Raw genomic sequence first — 23,752 nt, forward strand, 5'->3', positions numbered from 1 at the left:
CCCAAGGACAGACTGCCTCATATTCAATACTGCTTTGTCATCAAGAGGAAAAATGAGGAACTGAACAGGAAAATCTTTACTCCCCTCAAAAAAATTCCTCTCTTCTTAACCCTCCCTACCCCTGAATGTTACAGTATTATACATCAGCACAATAGAAATACAGAAATGATCAACGTTGTGACGGCTTTACTTACAGGACAGAAAGATAGAGAGAAGTTCGACTGCATTTTATACAACAGTATTTCAAAGTACAGGGGAGGAAACGCCTGTTCCCGCACTCTTCTCTACCTCTTCTCAGCAATAAGAACAAATCTGTCCATTTTTTTTTCTCTTTACTTTCCCAGAAACATTCTCCCGCCCCATTTTAAATAGATTAAAAAAAAAAAAAAAATCCTTCATAGTAAAGTCTGTTCTCTGGTCCCTGTGTGTGTGTTGGATTGAGAGACAGTGTCCTGTGTGCCCTGCTTTCAGTTTGTGTCTGCAGTGTGTCGAAGGCAAGTTTTATTTTGAAAAACTGGCCACTTTTTGCTCTGTTCTCGCAAATTATCTGCCAGAAAACAAAAACAAACAAAAAAAAGATGAAAAATAGGCCTCTTCTGCAGTTTTATGGCCACCTCGCTCAAAATTTTCCAAGAACAGTGGCAGAGGAGGGAAGCTTCTGAACGAGAATCATGTTTAAAGGGATAGTTTGGATTTTTTGAAATAGAGTTGTATGAGGTACTTATCCAGTTTAGTTCTATATTTAGAATATTTTAATTTCTTTACTTTGCTGTCGGCCTTTTGCAACGAGAAGCTGCTGTTATAAGAGCAATATATCACTCTTTCCAAAGCCACCAGACTTCATTGACAAAATCAGTAAGTTGACCTTGCAGCAATTTAAGAGTTGCTGGTCTACTTCTAGCTTGATCTGTTAGGTTGTTTGTGTTATTGTGTGACTTCTGTGTTTTAAAAAGTTAGTCTGGGTTCACCGGATTCACACAATAACATAAACAATAACACAAGCAAATCAGCTGATCAAGGCTCCCGTGTTCTGCTAAGTAAAATTACAGATTTTGTCAGTGTGGCTTTAAAGGAGAGATACTTACACTTAACCGTACAGATTTTTTTTCAGGTGGCTGAAATCTGTTTTGCTGCCAGTTCTGCCCACAGCAGTGCTTTGCTTAGCTTCCTAAACCAGTACTCCTGCTGCTTCTCCAAACTGGGGCCACCATCTACTGTAGGTAATACACTGACTCTGAATAAGCACCTCAAAAAAATCCAAGATATGCCTTTAAGATTTTCTAAGGAAATGTGTTTCCCTCCCTCGTCCTCTCAGATCCGCTCTGATGCACAGTAAAAGCCCCCCGTTTGTCTGTTTGATGAGAAGAAATAGCATTAATAGTCTATAGCAGCTCCAGTTTCTGTTTCTCATCATTCATATCATTTCTGAGTAAAAGACACACCATCTGAACAAATTACACACAGTTGCCCAAATCAGCACGTTTCTGATCAACTGTTTGTTGTGATTTGAAAATATCAAAACATGTCAATGATATCAAAATGCATTTTACAGTATTTACAAAAAAATTAAAATCAAGAAGATGGAGAGAGTTGTACAAAAAAATTAGAGAGGGATGTGTGTGTGTGTGTGTGTGTGCGCATGTGTGTGACTGTGTGTGTCGATGCTGGCCTGTTGGAAAGGTGAGGGGGGTAAAGGAAGGACGGAGGTCTTTTTCTTCAAGATGAGCAAAAAGGGGGGGGGGGGGGGGAGGCCACTCGTTACAGTCTGCAGAGCAACACTTTGCTCCGACATGAAAACACCAGGGATCCTATCAGCAGAGCGCCAGAAGTCCTTTCACCAGAAGCGACTGTACAGAGGGAGTGCTGCGTGTGAAAAAAAAAAAAAAAAATGTCCGCGAGCTAAACTGACCGGTGTGTAAAAGCAAATTTCCATAAAAGCACAGACATACGTACATCACAGTGTGTTGAGGACTCATCAGCAAAACGAAAACGATCCGAGTGTTCACGACAGGTCAGCAGAGACGATAACGCAGCCTACGCACGTGTTGAGAGTGAACAGTAACCTAAGTGGGCAGCAGCAGTGGAAGCAGCATGAGTGGGGTCAAAATGGTCGACACTTAAAAAGCACCTTTAGGGCTCGGATGGAGGGAACGCTGCTGACTGGATCTGCATATTTACACAGTTGCTACTAGTTCTGCAGTTAACAAAAAAAGAAAGAGGGATAACACTTAAAAAAAAAAAAGTAACAATGATTCATAAGACAAATTTAAAGTACATAAATAAATAGAGCTGTGCATTTCACTGCATGGAAGCTACTAAAAACAGGAGCCACTTCTTCTGGTTTGGATTATTGAGCAAGAAATTAAAAAATCATATTGTTGCTAAAACCACAGACATATGTATACAGATGCCGCATTGGCCTTTGGATCATATGTCAAGACTGATGGCATGTTGGACTGGGTAAGACTGGCCTGTAACAAAATAAACGTAAATGGGGGAACTGGATTTTTATGCGTCTGCAGCGGTGACTGCCGTGACCGTTCTTCATAATGGGCACAAATGTCAACTGGGGCCCCAAGGATGACGTGATTAGATTCTGGCAACCCGAGGTCGTTGTAACGGTGATCTTAGAACGAGATATCTGAAGAACACCTCGACAGGATTTCTTAAAGTTTGGTACTGATTAGACTTTGGAGCTCAGAGGTCCGGGTCACAGGGACCTTACAAAAATGTTTCTGGCCGTAACTCCAGAATTCGTAAATTGATTATGACAACATTTACCACAAACATGTTACAGGATACACATGTCTGGATGTGAACTACAACTTGGATGGTTTGCAGTCATTCAACCACAATGTATCAATTCTAGTTTCTGGATAAAAAGCACTACAACATTTACATTTCTCAACAACTTTCAATGATTTATTTTTGTATTCAAGGGCTCATGATGCATGTGTGAGTTAGAAAAAAAAGTTTTTTCCCTACGCCATGTAGATCATACCCTTGAATACCTATGATGAAAAACCACAGCTCCTCTGGTTTACATGCATTTCATAGCTCAGTCTCGCCCGGTCCAATGTGGCGATGCTGGCGAATCACAGCAACTGGGCCAAAATGGTCAACGCAGCATCTACGTATATATGTCTAAGAACTATGAGGAAAAATTAAAAAAAAAAAGGGCCACTCAGTACCGTGATGGACATAATCTTACCTGCAGGGGGCAGTGTGCTCACATGGAGCGAATAATTTCTGATTCGTGTGCACATATATGCTGTCTTCATCATAATAATGTGCCCGTAGAAACAACAGAAATTAGAACCTAATCTTAAAATGATCATAACAATATCATTAATAACAATAATACAATAATAAAAATAGCAATGATACAATACATACACAAAAAAATGAAAAAAAAAAAAAGTTCACTGATCATCACAACACCTCTGTTAAAAATGTACACACAGAGAGAACAATGTCGGGGAAGGCAAAAAAAACAAAAAAAACGGGGTCGTTTCATCCGACCCTCGACTGAATCCGTCGGGAGGAACAGCAACAAAAATAAAAGACGATAAAAATTGTTGAAAAAGTCCAAAAAGTCGTGGTTGAGAAGCTTCCAGGCAGCTGCTAAAAGACCCAACACTGCATCCTCACTCAGGGGAGGGCTGTCTGTGTCGTCCAGTCTCCTCTCCCTCTTGTCTCTCTGTTTGTCCTCCTTCCCTCGCTCATTGTCTAGAACCTGACAGGAAGCCAGGGAGGCCGGGGCCGGAGTCAGAGAGGAGGCTCTTCCTGTTGCTCTGTGACTGCTTCCTATTCAGACCGGCGGCCATCTTGCATGCTCCGGGAGGGCCCGTCTTAATTAGAGTCCCAGCATGCTCAAGGGCCGTCCCAGAGGGCTGCGTGGCCGTAGAGTTCCCGAATGAGAAGGGGAGAGGGGAGGAAGGGTTGGGGATAGCGGATCCCATATGGGGGGGGGGGGGGGGGGGGGTGGTGTGAGCGGGGCAGAGGTGGTCCAATCCGAGGTGAAGTTAAGGATTGAATTGAAGAAAAAAAAAAATCAGGAGCAAGGGTACAAAAATAGAGGGGAAAAATAAACAAAAAATACAAAAAAAAGGAAAAAATAAAATCACACACTCATCGTCATGTTGGGTGAATACTGAAACGAGAGAGAGAGGGAAGGGGGGAGGAGGAGGGCACAGATGAGTGGATATGTCACTGACAACATGTAAACACCAGAGGGCGCTCAAACCCAGCCCTGCAAAGCTAGAGGAAGCACAGACTTTAAAGATCCAGCAAGACTCTAATACGCCTGACTCAACACTGCAATCACTCATTCATATTTCTGATGATCAGGACTGGGTGTTGAACCGCAATACTGTTTATTACAAAATTAGTAAATTACAGAGCATTAGAGCCACATTAAAGAAAAAAAAGAGGAGGAAAAAATTTTTAAAATAACTTTAAAAAATATCCAAGCTTTTAGTACTATTTTGGACAGTTTCTGTATAATTTACTACAGAAGAGTATTAGGGACAGGCATGAGGAAAAATGTGAGGGAAAAGATTTTTTTTTGATGTTGCATTTTGAGAATAAAGTTGAACTTTCGGCATTAGTGCCAAACATAAGAAAAAAGAGAAGGAAGATTTCTCTTATTTTGCACTGAGTATGAATCAGAAATGCTGAAAATAAAGTTGAAACACCATGTTGAGAATAAAGTAAAAACTGTATAATTCTTGACTATAAACTTAATTCTCAAAATTTAAAATAAATAATTCTAAAAAAAACAACAACTTTCTCCTCTCATTTTTTCAGTTTATACCTGGCTGGCGATACTTTTCTATAGTAAACAGGACAGAAACCGTCAAAAAGTGTGCCAGTAGTTGTCTTTCCTAGATTTACAGCCTTGTGTACTTATTTCTTTAACCAGATACTTGAGTTTAAATCATAAATTTAGACTGTTTTAATTAGACAAGGATCTTTTACAGCTGCATGTACTTAGTTAACATTTACAAAAAATCTCTAAACCCGAAAGTAACAAATTCATTAAGTATCACTTTAGCGTCGATATCAGAACTCATTTATATTGGCTCTAAACGGCTCAGTTTTCCAGCCCTACTGCTGAGTGGTTGAATCGGGGTATTAGGGCTCAACTTTAATTCCAGCCTGTGCACCCCGTGGCTCTGCAGGCCGAGGGTAAAAGACCGTCACAATCTTACACAATGCAAGGAACAGCAGCCCCCCACCTGTTGTGCACGGAACAGAAAACTAGATTGACACCGTCATTTATGAAAAATTGAAATCCTTGTATACAACAAATAAATTAAACAGATTTAAAGTGTTTGTTTCTTTCAACCAACCACTGATACAGAGGGTATGCAATGAATTTCTAAGTGATTAGTTAGCGGCTACAATGCAAGCAGAACATCAGATATTGCAGTCCTGTTTTTACTGTTAGTTTGTATAATAAACATGCTGTCGTTGTGCTCTTCAGAATATCAAATGGTTCACATTTAAAATTTATAGTGCTGTGTCCCAAGTAATACATGAAGCCGGCTTATTAAGATTCTGTGTGTTTAAGAAAGAGTGGTGCTTTTAAAACTAGACGTCTTCACAGGTCAGTTTACTGTAACAGAGACATGACGGAGAAATCATTTAGAATTGATTTGATTTTCTGGGGTCTTGCTGCTTTGCCAGTAAGAGAAATACCCGAGAGGATCTGAATGGATCAGCTCTGATCATGTGACGCATCTTCACAGTATTAATATGTGCTGCTGTTTGTTGCTGTTGAATGATGACACGGTTGTTAATTAAGGAGAACTGGATACAGCCTTGCAGGTGGGCCGCTGGTCACTCCTGTCAGAGCTGCTCAGTGGTGCATGAAGTCGGCTTCTGGTTATAAAACTATATGGATCTTTAACATTATATAGAGCAAACGCACCAGAGACTTCCGCCAGCCTAGCAGCTAACTTCCAGTTTAGCCATCTGCTAACTTGAATAAAATGATTAAATCTTGCAGCTCTTCTGGACTTTCCAAATGTTCTTGGACTGAATGGACCAAATCCTGACACTGAAACGAGTCATTTCTCAGGGGCTGTAACGCTAAAAAAAAAAATGTATCCACCATCTCACGGACACTTTATTTCACAATGTAGACTTACGGGGAAAGGTCTGTTTCTTTACAGAGTGTCACATGTCGTCATTACACAGTTAAGCCACTATATCAAATTTGCTTTAAAGCCCGGCGCACTTCCAAGGGGCTTGTTCCAGAGAGTCCGTGCAGCGAGGTGCAGGAAAAATGTCTGTCCCTCTTCTGTTTTTGGGAGTTTGGGTAGGTTTTCTAGTTAGTGATTAATTGGGATCACATTTTGGACCTGTGAAGACCTCTGCACAACTTTTCAACTATTAAGATTGCTGAACTGTTACTGAAAAACAAAGTATGGCCTCCAAACAGGAAATGTCTGCTGAAAAATGCCACTGCTACATCTCTGCTCAAGTTATGTGTCAGACTAAACAATACAGCTAAATAATAAAATAATGAAAAAGGGACAAGACACAAACATAACCAGAACATCATCAATAGTCTGATCAATAGTGGAAAATCATGTGAACTCTGCTTGCATTCTTCCACTGGTTTATGTCAGGACGTCAAGGATAACTGTTAGGGGTCATGAGATGTAGTTCACTCGCTCTACTTACACTTTCGCTTTGGAATGGGTTCAAGAAGTTCCCGCCCATTTCGCCGTCATCTCTCGGCGTTCCAGGAGGGTTGTTCATGCCCCCCATGTTATTAGGGGAGCTCTGCAGAAAGAGAGGGGGCGGAGAAAACAACAACAACAAAAAAAAACAGATGAGACTTCTTGTGTAGAAAGTAAATAGTCAAAATAAATGATTTTTATTTACGGGAACACTCAGCAAACAAGAGGCGTTTACTGAAATCTGAAATTTTTACTCACCTTTGGCAACCCATCCATATCCCCAGACCCTGAGGAAGGGAAAGGAGAAAAATAGTTCAATTATTTTAACTATAATCCAAAATAAAACACGAATCAGCTAAGGTCTAACGGTGATTTTTAAGCCACACTGTGTTTAAACCCACCTAGTGATCCGTTCATGTGATGTGGCTCCATGGCTCCCATTGCTCCCATTGGCCCGTCAGGCCCAGGTCCCATAGGGAACTGGCAGAGAGATGAAGAGGGAGCTTTATAAGTGACTGCAACATTATTTTTCATGTCTGACCTCTTTGATACGTGGTCTTTTCAGCTCGGGGTGAAGCAGAGATTATTTAATTTATTCTTGCTGGTTCATTTCCAGTCGATCCTTATTGAGCTCAGTGTGGCGGCGTTATGTTTCTCTAATGCCGAGTTGTTCTGGTGCCCAGTGATGTGGTTATAAACCCTGTTTGAGCTGGATTCACTTTTGTGGGCAAGGTCGTGTAATCTTAATCATTACAACAACATCCATAAATTAAACCCAGGACCAATCTGCAGTGTGCGAAACGGTCACAAGCCTGAAAAGTGAAGACTTTAAAGGGATAATTTGGATTATTTTGAGGTGGTAGGAGGCACTTATATTGATGGATTGACAGAGGTGGGGGTCGACACATCCCCTGTTTGGAGAAGCAGCAGGAGAACTGGTGTAGGAAGCTGAGCAATGTACAGCTGTGGATAGGATCAGCGACAAAGTTGAAGCATGCACAATATTTTGAATAGTTTCACAGCTTTAATTTTGCCATCGGACAGCCTTTTCTTGCATTATATAAGACTTAATAAGAATATCGCTCTCTCCAAACCAACAACTCGCCACTGGAAAAATCAGTTTTACTTCACAGGACACAGGAGCTACTGGGTTGTTTGTGTTATTATGAGACTTCAGTGGTTCCCAAACTTTTTCCATAAGACAGCCCTTTTCTATCACTGAGAAAACTGACAACCTCTGACCTAAATGATATATTTTAGCAATATTTCATATTATTTGCAATGCATAGCAATAACAGTGCAGAACAACTGATGAACTGTACGGTAACCCAAATAGTGAAAACAATAAGTGCAGGAAGTTTGTGACAAAGGAGTGATTTAGATGAATTTTGAGGAGATTGCTCCTGTGAATATTGCATCTAAGATGAGTTTTCCTGATATGTTTAGGAACTTTTAATTCAATTCTCTCTCTGTATCATGTTTTTTAATTTTTTTAACAATCATACACACTTAACGGGCTTCTTTTCTTTTCTTAAAATAAGTAAAATAAGTAAAATAAGTAAACTTTAAATCATGTGTGAGACTCACGTTGGGTCTGTTGCCTCCCGGTCCAATAGGATTCATCATTGTATAGATGTTTTCACTGGAGTTAGTTGAATCTAAGAAAAAATAAAAACTTTAGTTACATCATATTAGAAAGAATCACTAATAAAGATTGTATCAAACAATAATTTAAACACTGAAATAAAAACAGATGTGAAAATGAGAACAAACTAATAGTGTCTGGTTGGTGAGGGGAAACAGTCATGCTTGTTTAGTGAGGAGAGATGGAGAGACGTCTATTTCTGACACAAGTGTTAGTGCTGGGGACATAGTTAGGTGACGCACCACCTGGGCTGGGCATGATGGGAGTTCCAGGTGGTCCCCCTCCGCCTGGAGGACCCTGGGGAGGAATCGATGATAAAGAGGTTAAAATTACACTCATCGGAACATGAAGAAGTGCAGTGAAAAGTGTGTCCAGGAGAGCTGCTCTGGTTGTGACAGATTTTAACTCACCACGTAGTTCCCTGGAGATGAGGAAGAGTAGGCTATCTGCAGGGGGAGAGAGGAAACACATAATCAGATCTGAGGGTCACAGGAGGCTGAATATTAATCTGTACAGGGTGGACAAAATAAGAGGAAGCAATAAAATCCATAAATATCTTATAGCTGTTCAGACCGGAGCAGGAAGTGTTGTTTAAACCCTAGAGAGACTTTTTACTGTCAAGTAAATATTGGAAGGATTGATGATACGTTTTTTTTTCAGGGCCAAAACTAGAGACAGATTATTAGTAATCAAGCCGATTGATAACTGAGATTTGGATCCATACATATACATTTGATGTAAGAAAGAATATTGAACTTTTTTCTCCACTAGACAACAAATATTTGACAAGTTTAGTTGCAAATTCAGATTAATACAAAATATAAATAAACTACTATGAACAATTATGATGCACTATAAATTAAACTTGGAGTATATAAAGCAGCCTAATTAACAGTCTGATTGTGCTGAAGGAAGGACATTGAGCAAGACTGGACTACAGACAGAGACAAGCGGCCGCATAATTGTAAAAATGCTGAAAATTGGCCAGGCTGTTAATCAGCTGACCCCTAGTAAACATCTCTTGGAATGTCCTTCAAAGAATCTAATCAGTGGTCACAAGTATGCCTCACTTCACTAAAACCTTCCAAGGGACACTTATCTTGATATTTGTGTAAAAACACAGCAAATTACAGTTTCCGAAATGCCAGCAGAGCAAAATCAACACCTCTCTGAGCTGCTAAACAAAAGCCGAACACGTTAAGCACATTTGTGATTTGCTGGGCTGCTGAACGCTGCGTGGCACTGAAGGTTGTTCCCTCTTTCTTTGCCCTCCACCTGTACTGTATATGTGGTCATGTGTAAAAGGCTGAAGATATGCGACTCACAGAGTTAGCATTGGGTCCCGGCCAAGGCCCTCTTCCTCCAGGACCCCTGAGGGAAAGAAAATAACATGAAGAGAAAGGAAACATACACTCCTGATGACACAGCAACGGCACAGATTAACCTGAGAGAGTCATTACATTTCTCTAAATGTATGAGACTTACATGTTCATTCCTGGCATGGGACCACCCATGGAGTTGGGAGGAGGCCTCATACCTCCATAATTCTGCAAGAATAAATGTTAGAAAGATGGTAAGAATAGACTGATTACGGAAACTTGTCTGTGTAGTATAATTACAGTCATGCAAAGTGTCTGCATCGTGTTGCCACATGCAGAAAACAGTTCTCCTGTTTGATTTAAGTCGTATTAACACTTAGAACATTACGCAGCAGATCATTCACATATTAAAAGAACGATGAATGCACAGCAACTTCATGCCACTCTGAACAATGTTTTTTATGGCTGGTCCTGGTTTTATGCCAAGTCTGTTTTGCGCCGCTGGTACTGCAGCTAACAGAACACCGGCTGGAAAATTGATTAGTCTATTGGTATTTATCACAGATAGTATTCAATCAATGAAATTCATTTAACTTTGATTTGGCCAAAAACTAAAGCGATTTCCACGTATCATCTTCATTAAAAGACAGTGTCAGACCTAAATGCAGTTCTTGAGTAATGTTTGAATATTATGTATCAAGTTTAAGGGTCTGAACTTAAATCTTCAAGTTTTCTATCTGACAGTCATCAATAATAACAATAATAGTGTGTGTGTGTTTTGTTGTGTGTCTTTGTTCTTCCATATTTGTCATACCTGTGGGCCCATGGCCATTCCTCGAGGAGGGTTCATTCTCATTGGTCCACCCATGTTAGGATGTCCTGTAAGAAAAGAGACCCACAGAGTCACACACCGACGCTCACCTAAATCCACATATGGCTCGTCTCTTAAAAGTCAGGAATTAAGACCTGCTGCAGACAACGCCTCATCCTAATCTCATTAGTTGTAACCCTCTGGGGCCCTGAAGCTGTAATCTGCAGCTAAAATTCACCACGGACCCTGTCCTGAGCCAGACACACACACGCGCGCACACACATGCACGCACACGCACACAAGCAGGATTCAATCCACACAGGAGACAAGCGCTAACCACTGACACTGAATGGCTCCAAATGTTTGTTGGACGGAGTTTAGTGCTGGAAATAATTGGTCATTAACTGATTAGTCAGCTGTGAGAAAATTAATCAAATACTTTAACACATTAAGTAAAACAAATAATCATTTACTTGTATTTATTTGTAAATAGTCTTGCAGCTTTATTTTACCTCTAATTATGAACTGAATACCTTGGAGTTTTTTTTATAGTTTTGTTCACACAAAGACAAATTTTGAAGGCAATTTCTCGAGCTTTGGGAACTTGCAATGGGCCTTTATCCCTATTCAGGGATATTTCTGCACAGACCAGTTAAAATTAGACTTTTTAAGACACTTTTAATTCCACACAGAATGAAGTTTAATACCAGTCAAACGGGCCAAAGTATGAGGATTATGAAAAAACTTGGTCAGAATGAAGATAAGGCCATGAATAACTTACCAAGTGCATCAATCTATTGATATTTATGTCATGTTATTGTCACACTGTTTATAGGCCTGGTGTGATAATTACATTATGAACTTACTGTCCAATAAATGGACATGACCTCAATATTGGTTGTTATGTTGACATAAGAATGTCACCATTTTAGCCAACATGATGCCAGAATAAACAGCTCGGTTTTCCATATTATTACAAGACTTGGGTGCAGCTTGAGTTTTATTTTGATTATTTAGGATATTTTAATAATTTTTGCACAGTCCAATTCCAATATCTGACTGTTCTTAAGAATGAAAAGTTCAGAGCTCATCGAAAGGGTGCACTTGCATTATTATGCCATTATATTATCATTATATCAGTGGCATAAAAGGGTTTTAAAATGGCAATTCTATCATTTATCACTATTACTTCTGCGATATTAAACAATATATCATCTAACGTAGCTATCATGACAGGCCTATCCGTCTATAACAATAAATGCCAATAATATAATTAATAACTTATTGAACACGGGCTGGACCTGGATAAACAGCAGAAAGTTGGCTGCACTAACGAACTAAAGAATAACTAATTAATTTAAGGTCAATATTATATTTTGGTGATAAAACTAGACTAAAAGTAAACAATTCTGAATGGTATTCTACTTTAAAAGACTATGACTAAAATCATATCCATCATATTCCATCGTGAAGAAGTCCACCTCAGAATTTCGTCTCCGAGAGCTGTCCCAGTCTTACCTTGCGGTCTTGTCGGGTCCAAACTGTTTGGCAGGAGAGGCTGAGATCCAGGGATTCCTCCCGGAGGCTGACAAGAGACCAGACATGGAGACGGATTAAACCTGGCTGCTGGCAAAACAGACACTCCGACTTGTCAAAAACCAACAAAATGCCAAAAAATTGCTCCTCAAGTACCTGATTTGGCATTCGGAGCGAGGGGCGCGGTCCACCTGGATACCGTGGTGACATGAAAGGCTGCAGAGTAGAAATGGAGGACGGAGGAGGAGGGGGATTTGAGGGTGGGAAAAGAGGGACACAGAGAAAACGATATTTTTCATTATTGATAAATCCAGGAGCACTCAAACAGGGGAAGAAGCATTGAGGACACACAGATGGACACGGTGTGGTTGGAGAATGGAGGATGACACTGAAAAGATCGCAAAGTCATCAACACACCTGCCTGGAGACATCAAAAAACACGCTTAAAGCAAGAGTTTAATGAATTTTAACAATGTCTGCTGCTTATTCGCACACTCATAACATGCGTGTGTGTGTGTGTGTGTAAAGACAGTGCTCAGCTCACACAGCCCCCCCCCCCACACACACACACACCCTGCCTGCTCTCACTGTGGTGTAAGCTGATTCGGCTTGTGGTCTGCCTGGCGTAGTTAGAGACACCTCAGGCCAACAACACTGTCCAAAAACCTTAGAGGAAGCATGTCCACACTCTCTCGCACACAAGACGGAAACCAGAAACCACAAGAATGAAGAGCCGGGCTGCCGCAGTTAATGGGCAAAGGGCTAGCTTTACCTCCTCAGTGTCATCTGCAGCTACTGTTCTGGAGAAGCAGTGTTCAAACACACACTGGCTGAGAAGGAAAGTTTTTAAAGCCTGAATACATCGATTACAGGATTATCTTGTTGGCAGCTTGAGCTTAAAGGGACAGTTCACCCCAAATTCAAAAATAGATGTTTTTCCTGACCTACAGTGCCATTTATCAGTCTAGGTGGTTTTGGTGTAAGCTGCAAAGTTCTGGAGTCATCAGCTGTAGACTTGTCTGCCTTTTTTGCAGTTTAATGAAACTAGATGGCACTTGGCTTGTGGTGCTCAAAGCACCAAACAAATTACATTTGAAAAACTCAACAGTCATGTCTCTTTACAGAAATAATGACCTAGTACTCAATAAAATTCATAGACTTTGTTTTGGGTAGTTTTTTTTAATCAGAACAAGGGTTACAAATAGTTATTAATATTATCAATTAATTTCCTCAATAAATAGATTTGATTGTTTGCTCCATTAAATGTAGGGGTGGGACAAAAAAAGATTATCTTCATTCAATTCTGGTTTCCAAATTTATTATCTGATTGCTGAATCCATTTTTCTTTATATAAATGAAAAGTGCTTAGTCTATTTGCTTGATGCTAACGCATAGTGGGAATTCCAATTAAGATGCTATCAGAAATTAGCATTGCGATTGCAGCTAAATGCAGCAGTTTTCTTCAAAAAGTATTTAGTATTTTTATAAGTAGTATAGCAACGATGCTGCTGAAATAAAACTCAAAAAGACTGACTAACATGTGATGTGCACTGTTTTTGGAAGAAAAATCATGATGGAAGCGTAAGATTCAACTATTTTCCCACGGTCTAGAGTTAACACTAAATCGTAGTAGTACCTATCGAACCTGCACCCAAGTACTGTCATAGTATTGAACCCAGAGATAAGTCTATTGTCCCAGCACTAATAAAATGCCTGAAAATGGTGAAAAATGTTGATCAGTGTTTCCAAAAATCCAAAACAATGTTCTCCAACGTCTCATTTTGTGTCAGAAGAGTAAAGAAACCAGAAAATAATGACATTTGAGAAGCTTAAATCTGAAAACTTGAACTTTTTTTTCCCCGAGAGACAATTAATTGTTTAGCAAAATAGCTGGCGATAAAGTTAACAGTAAATTAATAATTGATTAATCCAGTGTTTCTCAAACTCTTTACACCACGCACCACCTCAGGAAATATTAAGCTCTACAAGTACCAGCTTACTGTACATATTTTCCTCCTGATCTGCACTCCTCTTGCAATAGTTCCCATCTGGAGCCACGATTGCAGTATCTTTGAATCATTTCAGTCTCTTTATTTTATCTCCACTTACTAGCTTGCCAGCACAGTTTAGCGTGTATTTATCTGTAATCATACCAATCAAAACTTGAAACAAAAATATAAGAAAGACAAAACATTTTAAACTACATTCCAGAAATTTCATATTTTATAAATTTTCATTCAAAATGTTGTAGTATTTTGATTGTAATACTTATTTTAATTTATTTCACCTTTAAACAATATTTAGGGATTAATGGTTGCAGCTCTAAGAGGAACTACTTTCTTTCCAGTAGTGAAAAAGTAGTTCCTACATGAAACTGCTCACAACAAGGTCTGTGGTTTATCTTGAATAACCTGGTCATGACCTCTGGAAAGACATATTGCTGATGAATTTTTCAGATTTATTTTTTGGCACTAGGAGCGCCACAAGCTGCATGGCATTTAGTTCCATCATACTGGAGAGAAGGCAGACATCTCCAAAACTCTGCAACTCACCAAAACAATCTAGATGTATAAATAGCACTACACTCAAGAGGAACAACATGTAGTTTTGAATTAGGGGTGAACTGTCCCTTTAAAACTCTCAGAGCGTGTCCTATATGTGAGTGTAGAGTTGGTGTACATATATGTATCCATGTGTTTTTTGTGTATATGTGACGTGTCCATAGTGCCCGTCCCCTGATTTATTTATAAGGTGTGAGAACAAGTAGGCAGAGTGGAGGGGGAGTGTGTGCGTTTGTGCATGTGTGCAACCCCCCACAAGCTGCTCCGGGGGTGGGGCGAGGAGTGAATTATTCATCCCACACAGGGACAGCCGACTGTGGGCCTCGGTGAGGAGGAGCGGGCCCTGCTGCCTCTGGATGCTCAGCTTTCATAAAAAAAAAGGAGTTGAGGGGGCTGACATCTACAAGTAGTTAGCCAGAGCAAAACTAGAGCTAACGGGGCTCGAGGGTAGAAGAAGAAGGAGAAGAAGAAGAGAGTGTGTGAGTGGTGAATGGAAAGGGGGAAAAAAAAAAAGAGTGTGTGTGGGTGAGGGGGGAGGGGAGGGGGGATTTAGAGCGGGAATGAAAGAGAGAGGGGTGTTTGAGAGAAAGTGTTTGCGTCTTACCTGGCCATGGGGTCCCATCATGGGGTTGCTGGGGTTGTGTGGGGGGGGCTGTGCGTGGGGGGACTGCTGAGAGCCGGGTGGTCCCTTTAAGAAAGAAGAGCGATATCAGAGAGGGGAGGGGCCAAAAGGGGGAGGGAGGGGGGGTTTACACCTGGAGGAATTACCCGATCAAAATCATGAGAAGGGGGGAATACGAGAGAGAGGGGGTGAGTCAGCCGGGAGTCTTTAGGCTGAGGAGGAGGAAGAAGAGGAGCAAGGAGAAGGATAAAGCTGGACATTTCGGGGGAGATTCTTAAAAAGGTGCAATTTGATGATGTAGTCTTTAAAAACACACAGAATAAAAAGCCAAAGCTCAACAGGAAAACAGTTTTAATTTGCTTTTGAGTCCAAACAAGCAAACACAAAGCCGTATTAAAGGGGTAACTTCTGTAGTTTTTAACATGGACCCTATTTTTCCATGTTTTTTGTGTTTAATGACTAACGGGGGCAATACTTTTTGAAACTGGTCCGATATAGTGTGGGAAAACTGTGGAAAACTATTCATAGGATAGAAACTGTTTCACTAGAAACAGCTGTTTTATTGCTCTCGCCAAAATACCCAGACCATCTTTGCAAAACTGCCATTTTAACAGCATCATTGTCATTCCGACTCAACAGAAAACTCACCAAACACCAAACCACAAAAAAAAACTCACCAAACATGTCTTGGCTCGTCTCTCCACTGCTCCAACAATCACCAACTATGGTTTGGTACAAATAAACCCTTTACTCACCAGTCCCTTCAGGATGTCACAGGCTTTTTTTTGGATTGTTGCAGCCTAAAATACCTGATGCCACAGCAGCTTTTCTTAAAAAACTGATGCATGTTGTGATGTTTTTAGTTGTTTTTGCAATGGAATTTACAGGAGCAAGCGACGATTACAACAATGAAAAGTTATGTAGACAATAAGCTATGTTGTTTGCACCGAGTTAGATGTGAAAATATCTGTAGAAGAGTGAGAGGGAGAAGCAGCAGGGAGAAATTGTGTGTAGAGCCTGAGTGTTTTCACATCTAACACTGTGAATAAAGGGTTGATATTGAACAAAAAAACAAAGTTGGTGATTGTTGGAGCAGTGGAAGGAGAGCCACGAGGTTTTTGATGAGTTTTATTTTGTTTCTGTCAAGTCTGAAGGAAGCTGATGATGATGATGTTAAAACTACAGTTTTGCAAAGAGACTCTGGTTAGTTTGCTGAGAACAACGGCTATTGCTGGTTGAACAAAATGTTTCTTCTTTTAAAAGAAAGAAGTTTCTCTGTAGGGACCCTTTCTACAATGTTTTCAGATACTTAGCTGATGTGTAGTAACACCATCCCTCAATACTGGACCAATTTCAAACACTGTTGTTAGTCACAGCCAAAAAGGTGCAAAAATAGGGCCCAGGTTAAAAAAAACACTTAAGTTAAGCATAATTCCTTTGCTGGATGGCCTCAACATGTGTGGCTACGCTGACAGAGATGAACCCACAAACACCTTAAGTTAGAGGACCTCAGGTAGTTTGCCTCTCAACCACACGGGGGCAGTGTTGCCAAAGACTAAGTGCAACAGGACAGGCAGCAGCAGCAGGACAGGGCACTAGTGGCAACTTCAAACCACAAAGATGAGACAGACAAAAACAAGTTAGAGTTGGGAGTTTTTCCTGCTTATTGTGAGCCTACGTCTGTATGACAAAGTATCTCTGTTCACAACGGAAGCAACCCCCAGCTTCTCAGACTCACTGCTGTGTTATTGCTGACATTTCACCCCAAGACAAGGGGTTAACGACCCCTAATAAATAACTCATTATGCAACAGCCCATTTCTTCCATGTATCCCTCCAAGGCAAGGAGACATGTGCTGCCTTGGTGAGTTTGGTGGTATAAATACATATATATAAATATATATACACACACACTGTATACAGCTACAGTTAGCAAGGCCAAGCATGTGTCGACAGTAGTTCTGAAGGTGAAACTACAAAGAAATGTGCCAGTTTGTCTCAAAAGGCTTCAATAAATATCACCTGTGTTGTGCCAATACAGGTCAAGTACAAACCAGTGCACAAAAGTCCTGAAAGAGCTGAATAGTGAGCATCAAAAACTGGCATTGAATATCTGGTCTACAGCTGCAACTAATGATCATTTCAATTCTTGATTAACCTGCAGATTATTCTGTCAATGAATCAGTTAAGGGTTTGATGTATAAAACATAAGAAAATAGTATAAAATGTCCATCACAACTTCCCAGAGCCCGAGATGATGTACAGAACCAGAACCAGAAGTTCAAAATTCAAAGATATTCAGTTTACCAAAAGTACTCGTATTTGAGAAACTGAAACCATCAAATATTTGGCATTTTGCTTCATAATCTACTTTAATAATTAATCAGTTATCAAAATAGTTACCAGCTGACTGACTTCTCTAACAATCAACTAATAGTTGCAGCTCTAATCTGGTCAGATTTGTGTTATAGATTAAAGGACCGCAACAATCCACCAACCTTTTCTCCTCTGATACCAATTCAGATACCTCAGCTCAGGGCATCTGCTGCTCCTGGTTGTTGATCTGGTATCAGTGTGCTATCTTTTTCATACACTTATACATCTCACTGTGAGAAAATCATTAGGGATATGTTTTTTTGGTAAGGTAACGTGACTCCAGGGATAAAGTGAAATTAATAATCAACTATTTAAGTCTTTTGGGGAGGGCTATCTTTGGATTTTGAGCTGCTGGTCAGACAAAAAGAGAAATCTGAAGAGATTAATTTGGGTCTTCAGAAACGATCATGGGGAGTTAATATTTTCTAACATTTTACAGCCAAAATGATTCATCAATTAAACATAAAATATAGTTAGAAGATTAACCGATGACAACAATCATTGCACGTGCAGGCTTCGTCCTTTTTACGTCATCTCTGATCAGACAGTTCTCGATTTAAATCAAAATTTAGCCAATTTTAGACCATTTTATTCAGACAAACTTGTTGTACAGTCACTTAATATGTCTCTCAAAGTAGAGCGTCACTAAAGTATTCAGTACTCAGTCAGTACAATGACAGAACTATTACCGATTGAAAAGATTTCAAATGAATCATGGCACTTATAACTATGAGCATGAACCACATTTGCAGCAAACAACCAAAGCTTTCCTGTTACAACAAGGTCCCTTGAACGCAACACACACACAAACACACATGCACGCACACACACACACAAACCCTCTCCCAATCTCACTCCCCCACCAATGTTATAAATAGCACTTCCATGCGTCTCTCCTCACCCTCTCTCCCCCCACCCTTCCCCTTGCTTATTCACAGTCGTACTCTCACTAATCCCCCCCCTCTCCTCCACCCTTCACCACCACCACCACCACCACCATCCTCCTCCTCCTCCCAGCACATTGCCTCGTTCTCAGCGAGCAAACAATGGAGTGGTAGGTAGCCACAGAACCAAACACTGGGCTACAGTCCTGGTGGCGGTGATCTTTCACATCTCCCTCTCTTCTTCCTCTCACCCCTCTTCATCTCTCTCTCCATGCTGCCCTCCCCTCCCTCCATCTAACGTGTCACTCGCTTCTTCTCTCCCACTCTTCTCCACCACCTTATCGTGCCTCCTGCCAAATGCCAGTGCTGTCCATCACACCACTGCCTCACGGAGGATGTGCGTGTGTGTTTGTTTGCGAGTATGTGTGTGTTTGTATATGTATCTGTGTGTGTGCGCGTCTCATTCTCTTCACTCTTCAGACAGCCATCTCCCACACTAAAACCTTTCCCTTCACAGAGCCGGGACAGGTCAGAGACAGAGACGGAGATGGAGATGGAGGAGTGGAGAGAGGATGAATACGGGATGGCTGAATCATGAAAATCCGTCTGACAGTGTCCCGGCGAGAGCGAGCCGCAGATGAATGAACATCAGAGGCTCTGGTGGGTGTAAACATCAAGAGTGGGATAAACAATGTTTGGGACGAGAGGAAAAATAAGTAGGAGAGTTGGAATTGTTGTGTCACCTGATTAAACTTGATTACTGACTTTCGTGTGAGGGACCTAATTACTACACCCAGACTGACACTCAATTTTGTGAGGCAGGTTGAGTTTACAAACATAAATATATGATAAATAATTTGCAATTAAGATGCATTGAATGGTTTTTATAGTTGAACAATAAACTTTTTCTATCACATTTAAGTGGCATAGTCCTGTGAAAATCATGCATCTCCAAATTTGCTGATTTCTGAAGCTAAATAAACCATGTAAAACTCATCGGATTGGCGGGAAAATGTATCGTCAACAGAGCTGCAACGATTAATTGATTAGTCCAGGGATCAGCAACCTGTGGCTCTTTTGCGCCTTTCCTCTGGGTCCCTGTAGCTTTGACAAAAAAATATATGGAAATTAATGACAAATAATATTTTTTTACATTTTAATTTATATTGTAGGCCTTAAGTGATTATTTGGCCAAAAATGGCTCCTTTGAGAAAAAAGGTTGCAGACCCCTGGATTAGTCAATCCAAAGAAAATCAGTTTCTAACTATTTTGATAATCCATTAATCATTTCAGTCAAATTTCAAGGAAAAATATCAAAAAATTGTGGGTTCCATCCTCTTAGGATTTGCTGTATTTCTTTGTCATTATGACAGTTAATGAAGAGTCTTTGAGTTTGGGATTTTTGCTTGGATCAAAGCAGCAATTTGAAGATGTCTCTACGGGCTGTTAGAAATTGCGATGAGCATTTTTTGGACATTTTAGAGACTAAATGATCAGCCAATTAATCATGGAAATACTGGTGGTGATTGTCAGCAGGTGAACAATTTCTAAATGCCGTGGTCTCCTTTAAAACTCACTTAAAACCTCCTTTAAAACTTCTTTGGTAACTGAATAATAAAGAATCATTATCACAGAGCATGTGTTGAGGATGGAATTAAAAGAATATGTAAATACTGCCTAAAATATTGACGTCTATTTTTTCAAGAGTCAGACATAGATGCATGTTTGAGAGAACAAGATAAGGTATCAAAAGAAGGTTGGTTTTGTAGGTGATGGAGAGATGGAGGAGGGCACAGGACAGTGACAGAGGGGGGTAAGTCATACCTGGAAGAAGCCTGGGGGCATGGGACCGCCTGGCATGGCGTCGTTCGGGGGCATGTTGCCCATCACAGGGCTGGGCGCTGCCGCTGCGCTCTGAAACACACAAACACAGTGATTAAATATGGTGTTTTATTGTGCGTTTTGTGTCAGTGTGTGTCGCTCTAAATGCTCTACAGTAATATTTATGTACATGATGCACTGGCCTGCAAATTACTACAGGGGGCAGTGTCTGCACCTGCAATCACAGCAAACTCCTGCCCCCCTCATCTAAAGTTCAATGGTTAATTCAGGAAAAAAAAAAAGTGCCCTCTGTCCCAAACTTTAAACTGCTTCCTCATCTTAGTGGTAGAGACAGAAGAGGAGACACCTCGACTCCTTCTGTAAACTGACAGAAAAGTTTCAAGGAGAAATCCACCAAAATGTTATTATTAATCTCTACAAGAGTCAGACATTCATAAAGTTTCATTGATTGAGAGTTGTAAAGAGAGCAGACTACAGCCATCCTGTGATCTAGGCAATCATCATACAAACTACTGCAAACTGAGGAGAAGTGCTTTACTGACCAATACAAGTTGTTGCTTTTATGTCAAAACTTGTTAATCTGCAAGGTGTGCGATGATTCATCGGGTCTTGTTTAATTATTTTGAAGACATGTAACCTCTCAGACATCATGTCTCAACAGAACTCCTCCTTGGTTTTCTTGTATGCAAATCAAGATAACAATGACAACCTTTCATGGTTTGTGGGAACATGTTAATGTAGAACTGAATCTTGGGACGATCCTGAAACACCATAAACAACAACAGACCTGTCAGTATGTTTAGTCCAGTTTAGCACATTGCAATCGAAGCAGCAGACACAAAAATCATACCTTCATAAAAAGGAAAAATAATTTCTTCAGTCTGCAAAATGGCTGCTAAAGTGTTAAATTTTACAAATAGATTATCATAGTTTTTTGGCCTGTAAGTGAAGGAAATGCACCATGTTTATTAATAGTCCATTTTTAACTATTAGCATTGTAGTCTGGGAATTTAGTTTCACTGTGGATCATATATTTCCAAATCCTGAGCTCAGTTTTAACATAAGTTAGTCTTCTGTTTTTATTTGGTTCATAAGGTCTATTGTTCAAGGTAGATATAGTATATTGTTATGGTATTTTGTATATTACAAATTAATAAATATAAAAGCGTTCCCATATCTTCCTCTCCTCGATTGAAGATTAAAAATTCTGTCCATAAAATATACCCATGCATTTTTTATAACTGGCCTGATTACATTTTATTTTTACATAATTTATATCCTCCTATCTAAAATTCTCATTTTATAATTCTAAAGACATTATAATCAAATGTTTTACACCACTTAAAAATTTAGCAACACGTCATCAGCAAATAAGTTGAGGTTTTTTTTTTAAATCTTCTCTTCGTAAGAATGATGCTTCTTTTCTTCCCTTTTGCTCAACTGCAACAATCCATTTAACAAAACACTAAATTACAACATTTTCTACATAAACACATCAAAGCTTCGCATTAGTTTTGTGCTCATTTAATGTTTTGATGGTGGTTATTTGCGGTTGGATCCAGACAACAATAGCTAGCATACCCAGCTCCTGTTTTAGAGACGAATGAAGATTGTTTCGTTTCTCTGGCTGAACAAATGATTAAATAACCATGAAAACAAAATAAACAACCGTGAAACACATCTGTATCGGCATAGACTATCAGCCAAATCTTCACTTTTAAACGTTGATATCAGAGTGAACTTTCTGTAGTTTCAACAAATCCAATAGAGTGAAACATTCTCCGTCTAGCTGATCACTTCACATCAGTTTCAGGAGTTGCATTCTTTCACTTAGACTTTTTTTTTTTATTTAAGCTGAACAACTTCAGTATTTGGATCAATTAAATCTTTAAAACTAAGGTGGGCATGATTTTGTAGGCTACAGCTGTTCTTTTAATGTATCAGATTCATATTTAATCAACATTTAAGTGAATATAAATATTGGATCGGCCTCTGTGTTGGTAGATATTCAATATTAAAAAGTCTTGGATCAGGATAAGGCTAAAAAAAAAAACTCGATCGGGACATCTCCAGTTTGAAGTCTGGAGAGCAAAAGATGCTTAAAAGCAAAAATCAACTGTAACACCTGATGAGAGCAACTGCTTAACTATTACCAATACTGCTGTTTCCAATCTCCTTTGCGTCAGTCAAACAATATGGAAAAATAAAACTCGAATCTAGGATGGAGGGGAGGGGGTGAATGATTCAGCCCGGGAGTTAAATATGATATAACTGTATTCTTGTCAACACACATAGATGGAGACGCGTGTTCAGAGTGCTTACATAAGCGCGCCGGAACAAACACACACATGCACACGCAAACACAGACGCACGCACACACACAGACACACACAAAGAGTTGCATCACAGGCTCATAAAGTGCAGCCCTTCAGTACAGAGAAGCAGACAGGAGGGAACCGCAGGCTACAGGACCAGAACAGGGAGGGGGTTTAAGACCCAGGGGAGGGAGTCGCTCTCACAACACACACGCGCGCACACACCTACCGTTCCACCAGCACGCACACCTAACGAACACACTACACATACTATGTGCTTGGACAACAACGCATACTACCAATTACACGCATGTACACAAATACACTCGCTGCCCTTCTTCTCTGGACTATCTGAAACCAGCACACATAATAACTGAAAAATCACACACGTACACACACTGACACGCACACACCTCCCCCCATCTTTATGCTAATTCTGCTAGTGAACATGAGCAGGCCACTGAGTCCCTGGGGAAGAAGCAGGGTCGGCTGCCTCTTTCTCTCCTCCTCCATGCTCCCTCCTTTCTTCCCTCCCTCCCATCCATCTCTTCTTCTTCTTCTGCACACTTTTCTCTCCATCTTTTCTCCTTTCTGTGACCCCCTTCACTTATTTTCCCGGCATTGGCGCGCACGCACGCACACAAACAAACACACGTACAGCTTCCCTGTGCCCCAACCCCTGTACTATTCCTCCCCATCACAACCTTCTCTCCTCCCCTCAGCCCCCCCAGTAGGGTGTCAGCAGCTTGCAGAAGCTGTTGCTATGGAGACAGGTCCTATCTGCACTCTGTCCCCCTGGCATCCCCCGCTCCAGGAGCGCAGAGAGAGGGAGAGAGAATAAGAAGATGCAGGAGAGGGAGAGAGGAGTGAGATAGAGGAGTGAGTGAGTTAGAAGATACAAGAGTGAGGCAGAAGAGGAAAAAATATGAAGGTGAAAAAATAGAAGAAAATGTTAAAAAGGACAGATTTGCATTTACAATCAGTTATTTAGTCACATTACTGTTATTGGCGTTTAATGATCTACTATCTGCTAGAGCTGGAAAGATAAATTTAACTCCCGATTCAATATTATCATGATAATTGGGTGCTGATTCAATAAGTATCGGGATTTTACAAGTATTGTGAGTCGATATTACAATTTATGGTGATT

At 40.3% G+C, this 23,752-nt stretch overlaps 1 protein-coding gene across 4 annotated transcripts in view; it reads right to left on the reverse strand.

The window, feature by feature from the left end:
- Positions 1 to 1,495: 1,495 nt before the first annotated feature.
- LOC146310940 (single-stranded DNA-binding protein 3) overlaps positions 1,496 to 23,752 on the reverse strand; it is a 55,954-nt gene continuing 33,697 nt past the window's right edge. The window contains exons 5-18 of one of the 4 annotated variants that reach the window (XM_084742255.1): positions 20,270 to 20,359; positions 15,169 to 15,252; positions 12,160 to 12,219; positions 11,986 to 12,052; positions 10,471 to 10,535; positions 9,823 to 9,884; positions 9,663 to 9,708; positions 8,748 to 8,783; positions 8,580 to 8,634; positions 8,280 to 8,350; positions 7,094 to 7,172; positions 6,951 to 6,979; positions 6,694 to 6,795; positions 1,496 to 3,893 (exon numbers count right to left, since the gene is read on the reverse strand). In XM_084742255.1, coding sequence (XP_084598381.1) covers positions 3,723 to 3,893; positions 6,694 to 6,795; positions 6,951 to 6,979; positions 7,094 to 7,172; positions 8,280 to 8,350; positions 8,580 to 8,634; positions 8,748 to 8,783; positions 9,663 to 9,708; positions 9,823 to 9,884; positions 10,471 to 10,535; positions 11,986 to 12,052; positions 12,160 to 12,219; positions 15,169 to 15,252; positions 20,270 to 20,359 — 1,017 coding nt within the window. In that variant the 3' untranslated portion in view covers positions 1,496 to 3,722. Of the gene's footprint in view, positions 3,894 to 3,986; positions 4,154 to 6,693; positions 6,796 to 6,950; positions 6,980 to 7,093; positions 7,173 to 8,279; positions 8,351 to 8,579; positions 8,635 to 8,747; positions 8,784 to 9,662; positions 9,709 to 9,822; positions 9,885 to 10,470; positions 10,536 to 11,985; positions 12,053 to 12,159; positions 12,220 to 15,168; positions 15,253 to 20,269; positions 20,360 to 23,752 lie in introns of those variants that run through there. The other 3 variants (XM_084742252.1, XM_084742251.1, XM_084742253.1) reach the window with 3 other exon arrangements.

Source organism: Lutjanus erythropterus, chromosome 18 (genome assembly GCF_056507025.1).
Source record: "Lutjanus erythropterus isolate fLutEry1 chromosome 18, fLutEry1.hap2, whole genome shotgun sequence".
NCBI classification, from domain to species: domain Eukaryota; kingdom Metazoa; phylum Chordata; class Actinopteri; order Lutjaniformes; family Lutjanidae; genus Lutjanus; species Lutjanus erythropterus.